General features: G+C 42.4%; 1 protein-coding gene across 1 annotated transcript in view; it reads left to right on the forward strand.

The window, feature by feature from the left end:
* Window positions 1-5,553: 5,553 nt before the first annotated feature.
* Rnf125 (ring finger protein 125) overlaps window positions 5,554-22,464 on the forward strand; it is a 28,788-nt gene continuing 11,877 nt past the window's right edge. Inside the window, exons 1-2 of the mRNA XM_042675128.1 lie at window positions 5,554-5,949; window positions 22,033-22,186. Of these exons, the coding sequence (XP_042531062.1) occupies window positions 5,786-5,949; window positions 22,033-22,186 (318 nt within the window). The 5' untranslated portion in view covers window positions 5,554-5,785. The remainder of the gene's footprint in view (window positions 5,950-22,032; window positions 22,187-22,464) is intronic.

Below are 22,464 nucleotides of genomic sequence, written 5' to 3' on the forward strand. Positions count from 1 at the left end.
CTGTACAGAAGGTTTACAATCACATGAGCGAGGGAATGAGCATATTTCTTATCAAGCATTGTTGCCTCCTCCTTTGTTTTCCCTCTACCATCCCTTCCCTCCCATCTCTACAACTACATCCCCTTGCCCCCCAAATTGTAAAGTTCATTTTTCAACATGTTTGCTTGTTTTTTGAGACCTGATCTCACTGTTTAGCTCTAGCTGGCTTCAAATTTGTGGTCTTAAAGTTGCATTGGATCCTCTTGCTTCAGCCTTCCTTCTGACTGCTAGGATTAAGAGCATGGATTACTACACTCAGCGGGGTGAACATATCTATTTCCGCAAATATTTGCTATTTCTTAGTGTAAAGTTGCTTTACTTTTAATTACCTAGAATCATTTTTGATGTGGCTCATACAAATATTCATAGCTTTCCATTTGGCTATTTATTTATTTATTTTGCTAATCCTGGGGCTTGTACTCAAGGCCTAGGCACTGTCCCTGAGCTTCTTTTTTTTTTTTTGCTCAAGGCTAGTACTCTAGCACTTGAGCCAGGATCACTTCTGTTTTTTTTTTTTTGGTTTGTTTGTTTATGTGGTACTGAGGAATCGAACCAAGGGTTTCATGCATGCTAGGCAAGCACTCTACCACTAAGCCATATTCCCAGCCTTTATTGATTTATTTTGAAGTTAGCGTATACAACTTGACAGTTTATCTCAATATATTTTCTAATCAGAAAATTGCTCAGGTTGGCACTGGTGGCTCATGCCTGTAATCCAAGCTACTCCTGGGGTTTAAGGTCTGAGGATTACAGATTGAAGTCAGCCCAGGCAGGATGTCCAGGAGACTTTTATCTCCAATTAATCACTAAAACTCCAGAAGTAGAGCTGTGACTCAAGTACTAAAGTGCTATCCTTGAGCAAAAATATCAAGGACAGTGCCCTGAATCTGCCTAGGATCTGCTCTAGGCAGATCTGCAAAAAAAGAAGAAAGAAGAGGAAGAGGAGGAGGAAAAGGTGGGGGGGAGGAAGTTGCTCAGTATAGCTACACTGGCATTTTAATAGTCTCTGGCTTAAATCATATAATACAAGGGAAGCCAATTTTGTATAACAGTCAATCAAGAAGAAAATAGGAAGCTGGGCGCTGGTGGCTCACGCCTGTAATCTTAGCTACTCAGGAGGCTGAGATATGAGGATGGCAGTTCAAAGCCAGCTCGAGCAGGAAAGACCAGGAGACTCCTATCTCCAATAAACCACCAGAAAACTGGAAGTGGCGCTGTAGCTCAAGTGGTAGAACACTCGCCTTGAGCTGAAGAGCTGAGGGACAGTGACCAAGTTCAAGCCCCACGACTGACCAAAATAAAAACAGAAGAAAATAGGCTTACCCAATTAGGTCACATTATATACATAAGCTAAACCACAGTTGTTATCGTATTATTATCATACTGGATCTAATCACCCAGAACCTTAAAGAAGGACTTATGGATTTAAGTTCTCTTCATAAGATCCTTCATATGTCCTTGGATATTGTTTTGTTTTTGTTTTTGATTCTGTGAGACAAAGCCTTACTATGTAGCTCAAGCTTACCTTTAGCCTATAATCTTTCTACCTCTGCCTCAAAGTGCATTCTCCACCCACCCAGGTCAAAATTTGTGCTTCTCTTGGCTTCTATTGCTTTCAGTGTATTGAGCTGAACTGAAGAAATGCTATACCTTTCTTTTAATACTCCCACTTGAAGTTATAAAATTACTAAGCTTGATTCCAGCGTCCATTGATCTTGGTTGTCAGCATCTGCTGTCAGTTACAGAGAGAGGGAATGACCCTAACTAGCTATTGAGCCACCTAAGTTGCAAAGTCACCAGCTGTGACAAGTCAGTGTGTACGTACCATGGCATCCAGAGAGTTGCCACACAGTGAGTCATTGCCTCATCAAGACATGAGTCCATGGGTCATCTAAAAGTGGATTGTATCTGACCACTTCCTCTATTCTGTCCTTATTTTCCTACTCATATAAAGAACTGAAGGTCTAAATGTTACCAAGGAAGAAAAGAAAAAAGTAGAGCATGAAGCAGTGCCCACTGCCCAAAATGTATTGGTTTTAATAACTTTTTTTTTTTCAGTCCTGGGGTTTGAACTCAGGGCCTGGGCTCTGTCTCTAAGCCTCTCTGTGCTCAAGGCTAGGGCTCAACCACTTGAGCCATAGCACCACTTCTGTCCTCTTCTGTTTATGTGGAGCTGAGAAATCAAACCCAGGGTCATGCATGTTAGGCAAGCACTCTACCACTAAGCCACATTCCCAGCCCCCCCCCCCCCCCCCCCCCGTAGATCATAATACCTCCTTTTCCTTCCTTTGTTCCTTTATTCCTTTGTTTGTTCCTTCCTTCCCCTTACATTCCTCTTCTCTCTTTGTTTCCTTTTGCTGTAATTAGGGATTGAACCTAGCGCTTTGTGCATGCTAGGCAAGTGACCTACCACTTCAGACAAGCCCCCAAGTCTTACCTTTGCCCACTTGTAAAATGGATATAATAACATTTATATCCATGTTATATGATTTTTTTATTGATATGAAGTATGTGTGTGTGTGTGTGTGTGTGTGTGTGTGTGTGTATTCTTTTGTAACTGGCCACTTGAAAGTCTCCAGAAGCACTGATTATAAAGTATTTTTGGGCTGGGCACTGGTGGCTCACGCCTGTAATCCTAGCTACTCAGGAGGCTGAGATCTGAGGTTCAAAGCCAGCCTGGACAGGAAAATCCATGAGATTATCTCCGATAAACCATTCAGAAAACCAGAAGTGGTGTTGTGGCTGAAGTTGTAGAGTGCTAGTCTTGAGCTGAAGAGCTCAGGGAAAGCACCTAGGCCCAGAGTTCAAGTCCCACAACCTACAAAAAAAAAAACACCAGATTGGACTAGATAATTGAGAAGTGGTGAAACAAAGGTGACACAAAGGCAGAAAATCAAATCAAAAGATATGATGGGCCAGGCACTGGTGGTTCACACCTATGATCCTGGCTACTCAGGAGGCTAAGATCTGAGGTCTGGGTTCAGAGTCAGCCCAAGCAGGAACATCTCTGAGTCTCATCTCCAATTAACCACCAGAAAACTGGAAGTGGTTTTGTGTGGCTCAAAGTGGTAGAGTGAAAAGCTCAGGGACAGCACCCAGTTCTGGCACTGAGTTCTAGGGCCAGGATCAACAAAAGAGAGAGAGAGGAAAAGATCTGGTGGGGGCAGAAGCTTAGGGAAAGTGGAATCAGAGAGACTTTTTTGTTTTTCCTTCCTTCCTTCCTTCCTTCCTTCCTCCCTCCCTCCCTTCCTTCCTTCCTTCCTTCCTTCCTTCCTTCCTTCCTTCCTTTCTCTCTTTCTTTCTTTCTCTCTCTTTTTTTGTGTGCCAGTTCTGGAGAATGAACTCAGAATCTCATCTTCTGTTAGGCTGGTGCTCTACCACTTAAGCCATATCCAGTTTTTTGTTGGTTAATTGGTGGTAAGAGTCTCACTTTTCTATTTGATTCTCAAATAGCCTCCTGGTAGTTAGGATTGCAGGTATCAGCCACTCACTGGAATAGTGACTTCCTTTTCTTTTCCCCTTCTTTCTTCTTTCCTTCCTTCTCTTTCTCTTTCTTTCTTTCTTTCTCTTTCTTTCTTTTCTCTCTCTCTTTCTTTCTTTTTTTCTTTCTTTGTCATTAATAGGGTTTGAACTCTGGGTTTGGGCACTGTTGCTGAGCTCTTCAGCTCAAAGTGAGCACTCTACTACTTGACCCACAGCAAGCACTCTACCACTTGAACCACAGTGCCACTTCTGGTTTTCTGGTGGTTAATTGGAGATAAGAGTCTCAAGGACTTTCCTGCTCTGGCTAGCCTTGAACTGTGATCCTCAGATCTCAGCCTCCTGAGTAGCTAAAATTACAGACATGAGCCACCAGTGCCTGATCTCCCTCTCCCTCCTTCCCCCCCAATCTTCCTTCCTTCCTTCCTCCCTCCCTCCCTCCCTCCCTCCCTTCCTCCCTTCCCTCCCTCCCCTTTCCCCCTCCCTCCCCCCCCTCTCTCTTTCATTTTTCTTTTTGTGAGTCATGGAGCTTGAACTCAGGTTCTAGGCACCATCCTTGAGCTTTTTACTCAAGGCTAGGGCTTTACCACTTTGAGCCATGGCCCTACTTCTGGTTTTCTGGTGGTTAATTAGTGATATGTGTCTCATGGACTTTCTTGCCTGGGCTGGCTTCAAACCACAATCTTCACATCTCAGCCTCCTGAGTAGCTAGGATTATAAAAACCAGCCGTTGAATGACGTAGTGGTTTTGTTTTTCTTTTAAAGATGTGATGACTTCTTTCTGTCTTTCATATACCTCACTGATCTCTGGGTCCTTTTCTCCTGCTCCATTCTTGTTCTCAGTACTTACCAAGTTTTTCCTAAACCTTTGAATGGCTGGCTCCTTTTCATTATTCTTAGCTCTGCTCTAACATCTTTTTGGACCTCTTTTCCTCATTCTTACTCCTTGTTCTTATCTTCTTCATGGTTCATATCTGAAATGATCCTATTTCTTTATCACTTACATTTTTATTAAAAGTAAAGACTGAGCAGGTGACACATGCTTGTAAACCTAGTTACTCAAGAGACTGAGTTCTGAAGATTGTGGTTCTAAGCCAGTCTGGGCAGGAAAGTCCATGAGACTCTTATCTTCAATTAGCCAGAAGAGGAGCTGTGGCTCAAGTGGTATAATTCTATCCCTGAGTTGAAATCCCAGGACTAGAACAAAAAGGAAAGTAAGAAGGAAGGAAGACAAAAGGAAGTTCAGATTATTAGATATTACATGTGTTATTGTATTCTGCATTGTTGCATGTGACACTCATTGTATATATGAGTTATAGAATATATATTACTTCTTACATCTTCATGTAAATTTACAATTAACTCAAAACTTTTTTCTTTTCTTCCTTTCTTTTCTTTTCTTTTTTCTTTTTGCAGTACTGGGGTTTGAACTCAGGGCTTTAAGTAAGCTTTGTGATTCTGTGAGAACTGGGATTTTGTTTGCACATTGAAAGTTGTTCTCACCAGACCAAGTCTGGCACTAAATAAGACTTCCTTAGATCAGTGGATAATAGACAATAATTGATCCAGTTTAAAAGAAGGCAGGCAGAGTAGGGAAGAGTGCACAAGCAGAGAAAAATCCAAGGAAACCTGAATTCCCGTCCTGGGGTTTGAATTTGGATCCTTGAAACTTCTCTTCCCACCACAGTCTATTACCTTTCCATTAGTGGAGTTATTTATGTACCCGTCTCGGAAGGCACACAACCCCTCACAGCCATCTTTGAAGTTCGTTCTGATTAGTACTTCGAGGCTTGATAAGGATCTTCGCCTAACGAAGAGATGTTATCTAATCCAGTAAAGCCGGAGCCACTTTTCCTCAACTTGTGACCCTGGAGAGGGAGGCCGGGCGAACTAGTCTGGAAGATTCCCAGGGCCCAATAGGAGAGGTTTCAGATTTCAAATTCTCCCAGGACTTCAACTCGTGCAGCCTCGGCCTCTGCCAACCCCCTCCCTCCTCTCCCCCCCATCCCCGCCCCAGCGCGTGCCAACCCAGAAGCGCCCCAGAGAGAGAATTGCCAACCTTGGGCGGCGCACTGGGCCTGCCCTCCGCCGAGGTTGGGCTCCGCGAGCGGAGGAGGAGGCTGCTTGCTAGGCTGCAACTAGCTGGGCGAGCTAGGAGGCGACGATCACAGCTGGGCCTGGACTTCCTTCCTCCAACCGCGGGACAACACACCACTGCCGGCCTTGAGCCCCGGGGCAGCGGCCGCAGCCAGACGCGGCGGCCGAGATGGGCTCCCTGCTGAGCAGCGACAGCGGTAAATCCGCGCCGGCCTCGGCCACCCCGCGGGCCCTGGAGCGCCGGGGGGACCCCGAGCTGCCCGTCACGTCTTTCGATTGCTCCGTGTGTTTGGAGGTGTTGCACCGACCCGTCCGGACCCGCTGTGGCCACGTGTAAGTGTCAGGGCATCTGAGCTTCTGTGCGCCTATGTGTGTGTGTGAGGGAGGGGGGCAGGGAGGGGTGTACAGGTAGGAGTAAAATAAGCCAGAGCTTTAGGAAACTGCTGCGGGGGCGGGGGTGGTGGTGGGGTGAACCTGGACGGGAGCATGCACAGTCCGAAGGGGTCTGCGGGGCAGGTGGTTGGTTAGAGCTGCCTCCTCCTGAAGCCACCCCAGGTGCATGGCTCCAGAGATGGAGATCCAAGGTCCCGCCGGGCCGTGTAGGCTTCCTCAACGCGCGGATCGCGCTGATCTGGGCAGAACGGGCTGCGCTTCCTTCTCCCTCCCGAATCCGGGTGGGTTTTGTTTTGCTAGTGCTGTGCACGTGTCCCAGAACTCCCCTCACCCCCCACCCCCAACACACACCCCAAGGCCGGTCTTGAGCAAACAAGGACTTGTGCAAACTGCCCTTCCACTCCTACCTACCCCTCCCTTCAGCACCCCTTTGCCTGTAACCAACTCCCTGTCCCCCAAGTCATCAAGACAAACTGAGTGTCCTAGGGACTTTCTGTAGCCCTCAAGAGTTCAACATCTGGTTAGGGTGGGGCATTGGGCTGTACATTCGCACCTTACCCAATAAATGTAGCCCTTTGAAACCCAGCCACGAAGTGACAGGAGATTGCTTTCTACCTGCTTGGCGAACCACTTCCCCCAGCCCCGAAAAGTGTCCGTGAAAATAACTTCCTTCAAAGTCACGCGCTATTTAATTAAAGCTTGCTGTGAGCACAGAGCAATAGGTGGTTTCTAAGAAGGATTTAAGAAGCAAATTCCCTGTATAAAATTGGCAGGTCCTCCCTGGTGTGTGAATGACTGGGTGGGAGGTGAGTCTGTGAGTTTGCGGTCACTGCTGTTTACGTAGGTTTTCTTTGTGGTTCTGTGGGTGTGAGTGGCTTGTGTGTGTGTATGTGTGTGTGTGTGTGTCACCCCCCCCCACACACACACAAGCCCTCATGCATAGATCAGGAGCTTAGCACATTTAATGTCAAGACTGGGCAGTGGACTGACTGACTCTCTTGCAGGGGCGTATAATCAAGGCAAATGCACAAAATGCTTTCAGAAGGGTTTAGGTGATAGCTTTGGACCTGAGAATTTGTCTTCACCACTGGCCATGAGCGAGCTAAGATGAAAAATGTACTGCCCACATGATGTTTAAATAAAGAATGCTCTGGGTATTATTTTCTGGATTTATTTTCAGGGCCTGTTTTTTTTTGTTGTTGTTGTTGTTGTTTTGTTTTTGGTTGTTTTTTGGGGGGAAGCAGGGGTCAGTCATAGGGCTTGAACTCTGGGCCTGGATGCTGTCCCTGAGCTTTTCACCTCAAGGCTAGTAGCACACTAATACTTCAGCCTCAGCACCATTTCTGGTTTCTGGTGGTTTATTGGAGATAAGAGCCTCACAGATTTTCCTGCCTTGGCTGGCTTTGAACCACGATCCTCAGATCTCAACCTCCTGAGTAGTTAGGATTACAGGCATGAGCCACCAGCGCCCAGCTTGTTTTTTGTTTTTGTTTTTCCAGCTTTGTACTTTAAACTCGAGTCTTTTTTTAAATAAGTTTTTTATTGTAAAAATACTGTATAGAGAGGTTACAGTTACATGAGCAAGATAATGAGTACATTTCCTATCAAGCATTGTTGCCTCCTCTTTTGTTTTTCCCCTAACATCCCTTCCCTCCCACCTCCACAACTACACTCCCCCGCCTAAATTGCAAAGTCCGTTTTTCAACATAGTGTCTTGTACATCTCATTGTTACAATGAGTCAACCTGTATCTCTATTTAAACATTTTGTTTTTTCCCTTCCCTTCCCCAAATTAGACTGCTATATGTGGGGGAGAAACATACAAAGCAACAAAAAAAATCACATGGTACCTTATAAATACAAAATAGAAACAGTAGCGAGAAAGAAAAAACCACTTGTGTCCCTATTTTGGGATTAATTTCGCTTAACATCATTTTATCTGTTCATAAGTACATAGCTTTTTACCTTTTCTGCTTGTCCTAGACATATACTAGTTATTGCAAATAAGGGAAACCATGGGACCTATGTTTCTTTGGACTTGGCTTACTTCACTTAATATAATTTTTTCCAAGTCTTTCCATTTCCTAACAAATGGGGCAATGTCATTCTTTCTGATGGAGGCATAGAATTCCATTGTGTGTGTGTGTGTGTGTGTGTGTGTGTGTGTGTGTGTGTGTGTACACCACATTTTCTTGCTACATTCATCTACTGAGGGGCATCTGGGTTGGTTCAATATCTTAACTATGGTAAATAATCCTGCAATAAACATAGTTGTGCTGGTAGCTTTGGTATGGTCTTGTTTGTGATCATTTGCCCAAAAGTGGGATTGCTGGGTCATAGGAGAGCTCTATGTGGAGTCTTTTGAGGAACTTCCATACTACTGTCCAAAGTGGTTGAACAAGTTTACACTCCCACCAACAGTGCAGTAGGGTTCCCTTCTGCCCACATCCCTTCCAGCATCTGTTTAAACTCGAGTCTTAAGTGTATCCCCTTTGTAGTTGCTGCTGTTGCCCTGCTATCTTAATGTAGCTCACTGACCTCATATCAAAGGCCATGAGAGCAGAAGTGCTGTTGTGTAACAGGATAAGATTAGTTAAGAGTAATAATAACCTAATGACAACCATATTTAAGCTTTGTTTTGTTGTTGTTGTTGTTTTATGGGGCTGGGGACCAAACTTAAGACTTTGCTCATATTAGGCAAGCCCTCTACTATTGAGTTCTATCTACTAGTATTAAACTTTTTACACTTGTACCAAAAATGAACAGAGTCTTGAATATCCCTTCTATAGAACTGGAATGGGCAGCTTTGCTGTTGTAATCATCTCATGAGATTGTTTTCCAAACTTGAATTTAGGACATTATAATTTATTGTTTACAGTCTTGCTTCTACTAAGGGAAAATATAAATTTGCAAAATATTAAATGTTTTTATTTAATCTTTTTTCTTTGTTAGAGTGAATAGGAAACTAGTCACTGGAAAAATAGTCATAAAATAGCATAACAAGGGCTGGACAGACTGTCTTCCCTCACTTAACTGTTCTTTGTTTTGACAAATCTGTGTCCATTGTTCTGGCTGTGGGCAGAATTTCCATATTCCTCCTTTGGCAAAGTTACTTGGGCCACTTCCACTTTATAAATATTATCCAGAGTCCCCTTTTCACTAGAGACAGTGAGTGTTGCTAACACTAATTGTACGTTCTAAATGAATTACTTTTCCCCTTGAACTTAAAAGGAAAATTAAGGCATGTGAAGGGAATCAGTATTTTAGGTTTGAACTAGATTGTTTATAAACTTATTTCAAAGGAAATGAGCCTAATAATGGCAACAATACCCTGAATATGTACATAATAATTTATCAATTGTGTTGTGATGGTAGAAACTGAGTATTACAGAAAGCTGGATTTGAAATTCAACTGTGAAGCTAGCCAGCTGGGTGTCCAAGTTGCTTAATCTCTTTGACTCTCAGTTTCTTCGTAAGAATGAAATTTTATAAACATTTACTTTAGTTTGTGTGTGTATGTGCATGTGCATGTGCATGGGAATGCTAAATAGCCCTGGCTGACCTTGAACTTGCTATTCTTGTGTCTCAGCTTCCTGAGATTACAGATGGTCCTGGAAATACAGATGTGCACCACCATGCCTGATTATTTATTTATTTATTGCCAATCTTGGGGCTTGAACTCATGGCCTGAGTGCTATCCCTGAGTATCTCTGTGCCCAAAGCTAGAGCTCTACCACTTGAGCCACAGCACCACTTCTGGCTTTTCCTGAGTAGTTTATTGGAGACAAGAGTCTCACAGATCTTTCTGCCTCAGCTCTGGCTAGGAACCACAATCCTCAGATCTTAGCCTCCTAAGTATTTAGGATTATAGGTGAGAGCCACCAGCACCCTACTCTGATTAAAAAATTTAAATATAAAATGTAATAAAGATGGAGGCCTGGGATGTATATAGCTCAGTGGCAGAGTATTTGCAGCATGCACCAAGACCTAGAATTTGATCCCCAGCCCCAGAAAAGCAAATAAATTTTAAACAGGAAAAAAGCTTCAAAATGTATTTTCTATTTCCTTTCATCATTGCACAAACAAAACACATGTGGACAAGTATGATTTGTTTTGATTTGTTTGCTTGTTCATTTATTTATTTATTTATTTTGTCGGTTGTAGGGCCTGAACTCTGGGCTTGGGCCCTGTCCCTCAGCTCTTCAGTTCAAGGCTAGTGTTCTACCACTTGAGCCACAGTGCCACTTCCAGCTTTTTCTGCTTATGTGGTACTGAGGAATCGAAACCAGGGACCCCATGCATGCAAGGCAAGCACTCTACCACTGTACCACCTTCCCAGCCCCTATTTATTTACTTATTTTTGGTCGGTTGTGGGACTGGGCATGGACACTGTCTCTGAGGTCTTTTTTTTTTTTTCTGGGTCCAGTCGTGGGGCCTGAACTCTGGGCCTGGGTGCTGTCCCTAGCTCAAGGCTAGCGCTCTACCACTTGAGCCACAGCGCCACTTCAGGCTTTTTTCTTTTTGCTTATGTGGTGCTGAGGAATGGAACCCCCGGCCTCAGGCATGCAAGGCAAGCGCTCCACCACTGAGCCACCTTCCCAGCCCGGTCTCTGAGGTCTTTTGTGCTCAAGGCTAGTGCTCTACTACTTTGAGTCACAGTTACACTTCTAGTTTTCTGGTTGTTAATTAGAGATAAGCATCTCAGACTTGCCTGCCCATGGTGGCTTTAACTAAGATCCTTGGATCTCAGCCTCCTGAGTAGCTAGGATTACAGGCATGAGCCACCAGCACCCTGCTAAGTATTATTTCTTATGTCTAAATTTAATTTGGAAGCATATTGATTCAGAAAAGATTAATCTATTAAATTTATTTTTTTCTTGGCACTTGTACTGGGGCTTGAAACTTAGGGCCTGGTCACTGTCCCTGAACTTTTATGCTCAAGGCTAGTTCTCTACCATTTGAACCATAGATCCACTTCCAGCTTTTTTGGTGTTTAATTGGAGATAACAGTCTCACAGACTTTCATGAACCAGCTTAGCTTCAAGCTGGCTTCCAACTACTATTCTCAGGTCTCAGCCTCCTGAGTAGCTAGGATTACAGAACTGAGACATGGCATCCAGCTAATCTATAGCATTTCTAAAATGTCTCAAACAGCCTTACTCTCAGTTTTGATCTTTTATCTCCAGTGGGCTCTTTAGAAGTTTCATTTTAATGTTCTTGTCTATTCATCTCACTATTAGTTGCAAGAACATATTTGTGGAAATGATTTCCTATTCTTTTTCTGCTGTCAGAGAACTGGGCAGAGAGGAGATAGATAGATAGGTTGAAGTTCTGTGAATTGAACTAAAGAGGAATCTGACACAATTAGAAGAAATGGTAAGTGGAATTTATTGTCAGATTAGATATATTGGGCACATTGGAGAAGTCAAAGACAACTTGACTATTTGTTTTGTTTTTGACCAGTTCTGGGGCTTGAGCTCATGACCTGGGCACTGTCTCTGAGCTTTTATGCTCAAGACTAGCACTCTACCACTTTCTGCCACAGCTCAATTTCCAGCTTTTTGGTAATTCATTGGTCTCATGGACTTTCCTGCCAGGGCTGCCTTCTAACCACTATCCTCAGATCTTCGCCTCCTGAGTAGCTAGGATTATGGGCATGAGCTACCAGATGATAAAGACAGAGAGACAAGCTCAGGAGGAATTCAATGAAGTCAAGAATGAGTTTGTTAAATACAACTGAAAACTGATTTAGGAAATATACAAATACAAATGGATCTTCCCCAAAGCTCTGGTTTGGGGAAATAGCCAGAGGCTAAAGGAATTACCTATGAGGGGCCTCAAGATTGAAAATGGACCCAAGCACCACAACTCCCATGAGCCCAAAAAAGACAGCATCCCTATGTCATAGGATGTGCCTAATTTTCCATAAATGAAACTCTGTTAAGGGTAATTCTAAAGTTCTGTCAGGTAAGTGGGTTAAATGTTCCATTTGTGGTCAAGTAGGAGCAGTAAAGCTTGCCTCAAATTGCTGGTTGTCTAAGTAGAGTCTGACAGGCTTCCTGATGAATAGTAAATGATCCAGAAATATGCATCAGGGCTTTCAGATTCTCTTTCTCACCCTCTCTCCTGCTCTCCCTCTCTTTCTCTTCCCGACACCTCTCTTCAGCCTGTTATTGAACCCAGAGCCTCTATCCAGCATACTAAGCAAATACTTTACCACCAAGCCTACATCCCCAGTCTCATGCTTTCATTCTTACACATGTACAATCTCATCAATTTCTTTTTTAGGCTAAGACTGAATCTTCTTTTTCTCTTTATTCATAGATACTTCTCAACTATTAGACTTATCTACAATCATAGAAACAATGATTTGCATCTCTGTGTATATGTGTGGATACATACTCCACCAATTTCCATGGTATACTTGGGCCTGCTGAAATAAACCGACAAATTAGCAGGATAAAAGGAAGTTTATTACATGCTCAGGTGCATCATGGGAGAACGACTACTCAGTCACTGAATAAGTTTTAGAAACGTGGACATTTTCTCTGTATGGAAGAGAAGCGGGGCCTATAAACCCTTTTAGGGAGGCAGCTCTTACAGAAGATGAATGTGCTGAAAAGAACAAATAATCTGGTTCAAAGTTTGTATAGACTCTGTTGTGGTGTCAACTCTACTTCTTTCTTATGAGTTAATCTATAGGCTCTGGACTTCAATTAGATAGGAACTTCACAGAGAATCCCTCTTCCTGGTTTAGAAGGAAAAGGGCTGAGGGCTTAGGTGGAAGCCAGATGGACTAATTCCAAGATTGAGTCTGTAGTTTAAGGTACTCAACATATCTGAGGACTATACTATGAAGTCTTGCTTTCTGTGCTCCAACTATATATACTTAACCACATGTATAAATGTGGATGTTCCTATATAGAAAGAGGGAGAAAGGGAGGGATGATTTAAAAAAGAATTAATTTATATTAACCACATCTATAGAATACCTTCACAGCAACATTTAAATAAGTGTTCAATTAAATAAGTGAGCATAATAGTCAAGTTGATACATAAGACTAATTCACATTCCCCCTCCCACCTCTCCCTACCCACATTTGCTAGGCAGGCACTATATAGTTTAAATCCCATTCTCAGTCCTCTTTGCCTTAGTTTTTGTTTTGTTTTGTTTTGTCAGTTGTGGGGCTTGAACTCTGGGCCTGGGTGCTGCCCCTCAGCTCTTCAGCCCAAGGCAAGCACTCTACCAGTTGAGCCACAGCACCACTTCCGGTTTTCTGGTGGTTAATTGGAGATGAGTCTCATGGACTTTCCTCCCTTGGCTGGCTTTGAACCATGATCCTCAGATCTCAGCCTCCTGAGAAGCTAGGCTTACAGGCACCTGGCTGCCTTAGTTATTTTTATTTATTTATTTGCCAGTCCTGGGGCTTGAACTCAGCTCAGGTGCTGACCCTGAGCTTCTTTTGCTCATGGGTAGCACTCTACCACAGGAGCCAGTTAGGTCTGTCCCTGAGATCAGTCCCTCTTCCCTTCCTCTTCACCTGCCTTAAACCAGTAATCACCTGTCAATCACCTGACTGTGAGTCAGCAAAGGATCCCAGGCTCTAAGGTCACTTCCTTGTCCTCTGAAGTCATTTCATGAACTGACCTGTCAGCCTCCCTCAGACAGTGGGTGGTACCCAGGTACCACTCCACATCCCCCTGGTCCTGCCTCCTGCCTTGCCTTATATAATCTGGCTCTTGAGGAGTCCCTCTCTTTCTTTCACTCTTTTTCTTCTTTCCCCTCTGTCTCCACATGCCTCTATCTCTTTCTGGCCCACAGTTTGCTGTCCCCCCAATAAACTCTTTCTGCTTGAACCATGTGGTGGGTTTCCTTTCCGGCCAAACTTACGGAGTCACAGCGCCACTTCTAACTTTTTCTGTGTATGTGGTACTGAGGAGCTGAACCCAGAGCTTCATGCATGCTAGGCAGGCACTCTACCACTAAGCCACATTCCCAGCCCCGCCTTAGTTATTTTTAAAATAGGATTTTGTGAACTTTTTGAGGTTCTCTGGACTGCCACCTTTGTTGTTAAGGTTATAGATGTGAGCTTCTACTCTGATTCTGTTACATCTACTAAGTGAGGTGTGTGTGTGTGTGTGTGTGTGTGTGTGTGTGTGTGTGTGTGTGTGTACTGGGCTTGAACTCTTGAAGTCAGGGCCTGGCTCTCCTTTCAGTTGGCTCAAGGCTAGCACTCTACCACTCTCATTCACATAGTTCATCTATGATTTTTTTTATAGTAATTTTAAGATGGAACCCCATAGACATGTCAAAATGAACTCCGCTTGTACAGTAATTTGATGCTAATAAAAAATGTGGAGAAAAAAAAAAGCTGAGTGCCAGTGACTCACACTTGTAATCCTAGCTACTCAGGAGGCTGAGATCTGAGGATCATGATTCAAAGCCAGCCCAGACAGGGAGGTCCATGAAACTCTTACCTCCAGTTAACCACCAAAAAGCCAGAAGTGGGGCTGTGGCTCAAGTGGTATAGTGTTAATCTTAAGCCAAAAAGCTCAGAGACAATGTCTAAGCCCAGAGTTCAAGCCACAGGACACACACACACACACACACACACACACACACACACACACACACACTCTCACACAAAGTGAGGAAACAAAATGTAGTTGAGAAAATGTGGTTAACATGCAGTGTGTAAACTCTTTTGTAATATAACAGTTTAAAAACTCGAGTCTAATTAATATATGTATATATATATATATATATATACATATATATCATTAGTCACCTGATGATAGCAAGTTCTGTGTATATTTTTCCACTTGTAGTTTAGTTAATACGTAGGAATCCCTTGATAGTCTAGAACTCCATAAACCCCTTCTGTAGGGTTGTTACTCATCTGTGCCTGTAGTGATGAGAATCTTAGAAAGATGTAATTCAGCAGGCCCCAAATTTGCCCACTCTGATGGTTAGATTGCTGTGTTTGCCTATCAGTGTTATTACTATCATAGACAAACTCAATATTATTGCTCTTTTGGATATTGTGTGTGCTAACAGACACAAAATGTGGCAGATTATTTTATACCAAGATTCTGCTTAGATCCAGGTTACTACACCTTGAGTCAGCAGTATTATAGAATTGTGTGCTTCATCTCAGAGCTACTAAATAAGAATGAGCATCTTAAGCAGGTGCCTACCTGATTTTTGTCTTTAATATTTAAGAAGCACAGCCGTAGATGGTCCTGTTTCAATTTTCACTAAGACTTTAGGTGAAAAGAAATAAGATTTTCCCTAGAAGGTAAAATGTGTAATCAAAGCCAGACACTTTGATATATGAGTGTAATCCCCAGCACTTGGGAGGCTGAGCCAGCAGGATTGTTTCAAGCAAAAAATTAATTGAAACTCCTTTGAACAACTAATTAAAGACAATAATAAAATAAAAATAAGCTACTATTACTTTTGCAAATTAAAAAACTAAAAAAATTTTTTTTGTTGTTTTTGTTTTGCCAGTCCTGGGGCTTGAACTCAGGGTCTGGGTGCTGTCCCTGAGCTTCTTTTGCTCCAGGCTAGCACTCTACCACTTGAACCACAGCGCCACTTCTGGCCTTTTCTATTTATGTGTTACTGAGGAATTTAACCAGGGCTTCATGCATGCTAGCCAAGCACTCTACCACTAAGCCATCTTCCCAATCTAAAAATAATTTTTTTGAAGTCAGTGTGTAGTAGTTCAAAGATATGCAATTTTTTGAGACTGGAAAACCAACTTTCAGGCTGGTCCTTTTGAATGTTACCTCATAGAATACAAAACACATCAAAGGAAATCTTAAGTGTCTATCATGGTAGGAGGGCCTAAGCTCTAAGAATAGCTGTACTTGGGCTCATCCAGAATGATCCCTTGTTGGAGAGGGAGTGGTTTGTGGTGTGCACGTTGGAGTTTATTTTGTAGTGGAATATTTTAGCTTGAGCTCTTGCCTCGTTGAATAACAATAATAGCACTCTACTTATTCTATTCCTACTTGCGTGCTTACCACAAGTGGTCAAGATTTTAAATTTACCTTCATATTGATGAGCACAGATGTGCACACATGAGGCAGCTTTGTGTTGAGAACACAGTAGAAGGTTTATACCACACTGTTGTCAACAACCTCTTCCCAAACCACATTTGGAGAAATAGCACTGGATACTTGTTTTCCGTTTCTAGCTCTTAGACACCAGGGACTGCCTTTCTTTTTTAAATCCACTTAAGATTTAGTTTTACCTTAGGGGATTGGGTAAGTAAAGTCTACCCAGTGTTCTCAGCTGTCTTTTCCTGCTTCCTTCCAATATTTTTCTGACCTCTCCATGGAAGGGGATTTTTGGCTGATTACTTAATTTAAGGAAACAAAAAAAATAGAAAGGGGTGGATGTTAATAACATAACAAGTAAGGGTGTGATAATTGAGTTTCCAGCTGGTTTCAGAGTTTTTTGAGTCTTTGTGTAGTTCCTCATTGATTTCCTCATGGAAAGTTGTAAACTCAGAGGGGCCTAGACAAGTGGTATAAAGAGTGAAGGGTTAGTACCCCACAGGCCAGGGCCCTAACCCCATTGACTTCCCCAGAATGGGGTTCCAGAGTTGTAGGAGCCCAGTATGACTTGCTTTGCAAACGAAGCCAGAAAATTGGATTTGTGTGTGAAATCGGATTTTAAAGTAATGGCAATGCACTTAGAATTTTTGAAAATATTGAACCAGCTTTTTAAAAATGCAATTGACTTCGATCCATTACATTTTCTTTTTGACCTCATCTTTTCTGATTCATCATTTCCCGACTACATTAAGGAGCTGGGAGCAGGACAAAGGAAACCCTTATTTCCTTAGGTTTGTGACCATATTTTGGTAGTCAGAAAGACAGCAGAGCTCAGCACCAATGGCTCATGCCTGGTAATCCTAGCTACTCAGAAGGCTGAGGTCTGAGGATTGGGGTTTGAAGACAGCTCAGACAGTTAATTCCCTAAGACTCTTGTCTTCCAACTAAGCAACAAAAAGCTGGAAGTGGAGCTCTGCCTCAAGTGATAAGAAAACAGCCTTAAGTGGAAAAACCAAAGGCACAGGGCTGGGAATGTATGTGGCTTAGTAGTAGAGTGCCTGCCTAATATTCATGAAGCCCTGGGTTCAATTCCTCAGTACCACATAAACAGAAAAAGCCAGAAGTGGCACTGTGGCTCAAGTGGTAGAAGGCTAGCTTTGAGCAAAAGAAGTCCAGGCCCTGAATTCATGGCCCAGGACTGGCAAAAACAAAAACAAAATACAACAACAGCACAGTTCAGGTCTTGGGTTCAAGTCTCAGTACCAAAATCCCTCACAGTAAATGAAGAAAAAGCCCTGCCCTCCCAACAAAAACCAAACAGAAAGATGTCCTGATCTTTATTTACTAATGAGGACTTTGCCCTCCAAAAAATCCTCCTTTGGGCAAGCCATCAGAACTCATTACTATTTGGATTTACTGACCATTTACTGAGTAGCTAATATGTGGTGCCTGAGGCTATATAGCAGAAGGACGATTTCTAACTGCTTCTGTGCTATATATATTAATTATGATTTTTCTCACCTGTTACTGCTCTGTTGTCATTAGAGGGTTTTCATTTTGTTTTTCAGCTTTCTTGGAGTGATGCAATATAATTCATATCATGTGTAATGGGCTGAATTGTGATGATTGTGTGTAGACCTAGAACCACTACCACAACAAACAAGATCTAGGACAGTTAGTTCCTTTACCCTAAAAAATTTCCACTTATCTGTTGTGGCTAATCTATTTTCCCAACTGCTAGTCCCTAGTCCCTAGCAAGCCCATTTGTGCCTTTCATCCAGTTTTGGAATCTTTTGCGTTTGACTTAACTTGGCATAACGGGATATATATTTTATGTCATTTGGTAAGTCTGAACTCCTTTGGCTTATTTATCCCTCTCAACTGCTTTTTGCCATATTCAAGGCATTATTCTGTCTTGAACCAGTTCTTGTTGTATATCTGTACATCTACAATTCGTTCTGGACATGGAACCCAGAGTGACCTATAGTATGAATCAAATGATGTCAGTCACATGTTTAAAACTCTCTTGCCTTCCCATTACTCTATCTTGGCTCTTGTTTTGTTCTCTCTCTCTTTCCTTCTCTCTCTCTTTCTCTCTCTCTTGCCAGTCCTGGGGCTTAACGCTTGAACTCAGGGCCTGGGCACTGTCCCTGATCTTCTTTTGTTCAAGACTAGCACTCTACCACTTGAGCCACATGCCATTTCCAGCTTTTTCTGTTTCTGTGGTTCTGAAGTATCTAACCCAGAGCTTCATTCATTCTAGGCAAGCACTCTACCACTAAGCCACATTCCCAGCCTCTTTGTTTCCTTTAGTTTTGAGACAGGTTATTACTAACCAGCTCAAATTGGCCTCAAATTTATGATCCTCCTGCATTATCCTCCTAAGAGCTACGATTACAGGCTGGGTGCTCCCAAGCCTGGTCCCTCTTCACAAAGATCCTCTCTGTCACACTCATTCTGTTTGTTCTGTGCACAATTTCACTCTTTTTTTTTTCAAAATTTTTATTGTGATTAAGTGGTTACGTAATTTCCCAAATTTCACAGTATTGTGGGATAGTGATGCTCAGTTAAAGTCACAAACACATTCTAACTTTCCTGGAGCAAATTGTCTATCATGTTCTATAACATTTATGAGTTCTATGAGCTTTGCCATAGTTATTTCTTCCACATTGGGTGATATGTACATTTCTTTTGTTTTGCATAGCATCAGCTGTTCCCTCTTTCCCACTTGTTCCCTCCCTCCCATCACTGCCATTGAGTTGCTAAGTTCATTTTGGTCAATTTCACTCTTTTTAAAAAGCATTTAAGATTTACTAGTTTATTTGTTTACCTGCTTATTACCTCTTTTCCTTTTCTAGATCTATGTGAGAGCCAGGCCTCTTAGAGCCACAATTTTCTCTGGTATGTCAAATGCTGTCTAGCAAAAGTAAACTGCTATTAAAACCTTTGCTTTTTCCCACTATTAGTGGCTCATGCCTGTGATCTAAGCTATTCAGCTGACTGAGATCTAGAAGATTATGGTTCTAAGCCAGTCCAGACAGAAAAGTCCAAAATAACCAGGAAAAAAAAGAGTGTTGGAGATAAAGTGGTAGTAGACCCAAGCAAGTTGAGCTATTGTGAGACCTGGTATTCAAACCCTAGTACTGGAAAAAGAAATGCCTGGGGATTTATGGCTCAGTGGTAGGGAGCTTATTTAGCAAATTTGAAGCTTTGAGTTCAAACCTCTCTGCCCTCCACAAAGTTTGCCTTTAAATGAGTGCTTATATACAGATTTGGGGAAGATGTGTGCAGATAGAGGGGCTCTCTCCTAAGACCTCATCATAATCATGGAATAACTCTTTTTCCTAAAAATGGAAACAAATTCAATTTTCAAAAGTTTTAGACTGCCAGATGTTGGTGGCTTAGCTTACGCCTGTAATCCTAGCTACTCAGGAGGCTGAGGTTTGAGGATCGTGGTTCCAAGCCAGCCCAGGCAGGAAAGTTGCTTTTTTGGTTTTGTTTTTGCCAGTCCTGCGGTTTAAACTCTGGGCCGGGGTGTTGTCCCTCAGCTCTTCAGCTCAATGTGAGCATCTAGCACTTGAGCTACAGCACCACTTCTAGTTTTCTGGTGGTTTATTGGAGATAAGAGTCTCACAGACTTTCCTGCCCGGGCTGGCTATGAACCACGATCCTCAGATCTCACCCTCCTGAGTAGCTAGGATTAGAGGCGTGAGCCACCAGTGCCTGGCCATTCCCTATATTTTAAAAATTAAGCAATGTAATCTTTTCCTCACAATGAGTTGGGATACCTTAAAATATTTAATAATTTCTTCTGTTCAAATCACTTTCTGTGTGTGTGTGTGTGTGTGTATGTGTGTTTGCATGTGTTAGTACTGGAGCTTGAGCTCTGGGCCTGGTGCTGTCCCTTAGCCTTTTTACTCAAGGTTGATGTTCTACCACTGGAGTAACAGATCCACTTACAGGGATTTTGTTTTTTGTTTTTGTTTTTTTTTGCTGGCTAATTAGAGATAAGCGTCTCACAGATTTTCCTTCCTGGGCTGGCTTCAAACCCTGATCCTCAGATCTTGGCCTCCTTAATAGCTAGGATTATAGGTATGAGCCACCGGCTCCAGGCTAGTCAAACTAAAGTTAAGTCAAACAATATATGATTAACTAAAGAAGTAATATAATAGAGTAAATAATTTCCCACAGCTTTTTGCTATGATTTTTTTTTTTCTGGCCTCAAACTTGCTACAGCAAGTAACAGGTTTATAGCTCCATATCACCACCACAGCTAGCCTGTTTGGCATCATTTGCATGTACAGCTAAGGTGGATGACCAGATAACCAAGCCGGAAGTTCTAAAATCTTTAATATTTTGCTATATTTGCTTGTATCTATCATATTCCTATTCATCCAGAAATATATCATATTTAGGCATTCCAGAGTAAGCTACACATTTTAGCATATTCTATTCCTTAGACTAGCATGTATAATAACCATAATCCAAGATGTTGTGATTCTTTCTGTTTGAGTGTTCGTTTTGCAATGCTGGGGACTAAACTCATAGCACTCTGCATACTAAATTGGTAATCTACCTATGAGCTACACCCCTCACCTTCCCTGGTTTTTCAAGCAAATTACACATATAATTAAATCAATCCATAGATCATAATTGTACTGTATATACTGAATTTTTAAAAATCTTTATATAAAGAAGTGGCATTGTGGCTCAAGTGGTAGAGTGCTCGCCTTGAGCTGAAGAGTGCAGGGACAGCACCCAGGCCCAGAGTTCAAGCCCCACGACCGACAAGAAAAAAAAAAAGATGGAAATTAAACATCTTTAGATAAGTTTCTCTCAAGATATGGAATATTTCCATTTCTGGTTTCCGTATGCCCTTCCCAGCCATTCTTTCTCCCTATTCACTCAGGAGCAGCCGTTCGTGTCTCCCCCCCACCCCACATTAGATCAGTTTTACCTATTTAGAATTATATAGGATGAACTCTATTGTGTCTGCTTTCTTTCACTCAGTGAGTCTCTGAAATTTATCCATGTTGCTGCATGTACCACAAGCTTGTTCTTTTGATGTGGTGTAACATCCCATTCTATAAATATGTTTTTTATATACTCAGAATCAGTAAGCTCAATCTCTTCCCAAAGCCATTGGTCATGTTGCGCTTTCTCTACTTGTTAATCTCGCTCTATTGAAATGAGTACAGCTCGCTGACTAGTCTACAACATTTGCAACTAATGTTTTCCCATAAGCAACAGCATTTATGTAATGCTCACTTAAGTTTCAGGCCAAGTGTTGTACTCAACTATAGAGGTTGAAAGTCGGTGGGGACTGGATTTGGGGCAAATGGGCAATGGACACCAGTGCCTACTATGCTAGGGCTTGAAACTAGTATTCATCTTCTGCTTAGATTAGCATAAAATAATGTAAGCAAATAAGTCAGGTCAGAAGTGTAGGTGTGTGCTTAGAATGTGAATTTAAGGCTGAGGATGTAGCTAAGTGGTAGATCCAGCATACATACCATATATACTCTTTCACATACTTCATATTCTTATTTATTTATTTATTGCCAGTCCTGGGTCTTGAACTCAAGCCCTGGGCACTGTCCCTGAGCTTCTTTTGTTCAAGGCTAACACTCTACCACTTGAGCCACAGGGCTACTTCTGGCTTTTTCTGCTTATGTGGTACTGAGGAATTGAACCCAGGGCTTCATGCATGCTAGGAAAGCACTCTACCACTAAGCCACATTCCAAGCCCATATTCTTATTGTGGATAAATGCATGCAAGTGCCTATATTCATTCCAAAGAAGTCTTACTGGAAAGGTAGGTGATCCTCTGGGAAGTATAACACGTGCATGTGCATGCGTGTGCACGTGGACGTGCACACACACACACACACACACACAGAGTGGTGGTTCCTTTATATCCTTTAAGGAAAGTGATGTGTTCTTCCTTTATTTGGGGTAGATTCTGCCGTTCCTGTATCGCTACCAGTCTAAAGAGCAATAAGTGGACCTGTCCATATTGCCGGGCATATCTTCCTTCAGAAGGAGTTCCAGCAACTGATGTAGCTAAAAGAATGAAATTAGAGTACCAGAACTGCACGGAGTGTGATACCCTGGTATGTAACTGCTCATGATCATGGTTACCAGCTCAGATCCTTGAGAAAATGATCATTTCACCTATGTTTTTTACTCCCAACCTCTTCTAAGTGTTTCCTCCCAGACTCCTTATTTCTGTTTCTCTAATTTCAAATGTGTAGGCTGCAAACAACAGGCTTCTGAACTACTATGATGTATTGCCTGATTTTTCATTGACTACCTCCATTTCCTCTTCTTTCTGTTTCTCCCATAGCTCCCTACTCTTAGTATGTCATTGAAACCTGAACACGAGGAAGGT

This window comes from Dipodomys spectabilis, unplaced genomic scaffold (assembly GCF_019054845.1).
Source record: "Dipodomys spectabilis isolate Male_0828 unplaced genomic scaffold, ASM1905484v1 ptg000024l, whole genome shotgun sequence".
NCBI lineage: Eukaryota > Metazoa > Chordata > Mammalia > Rodentia > Heteromyidae > Dipodomys > Dipodomys spectabilis.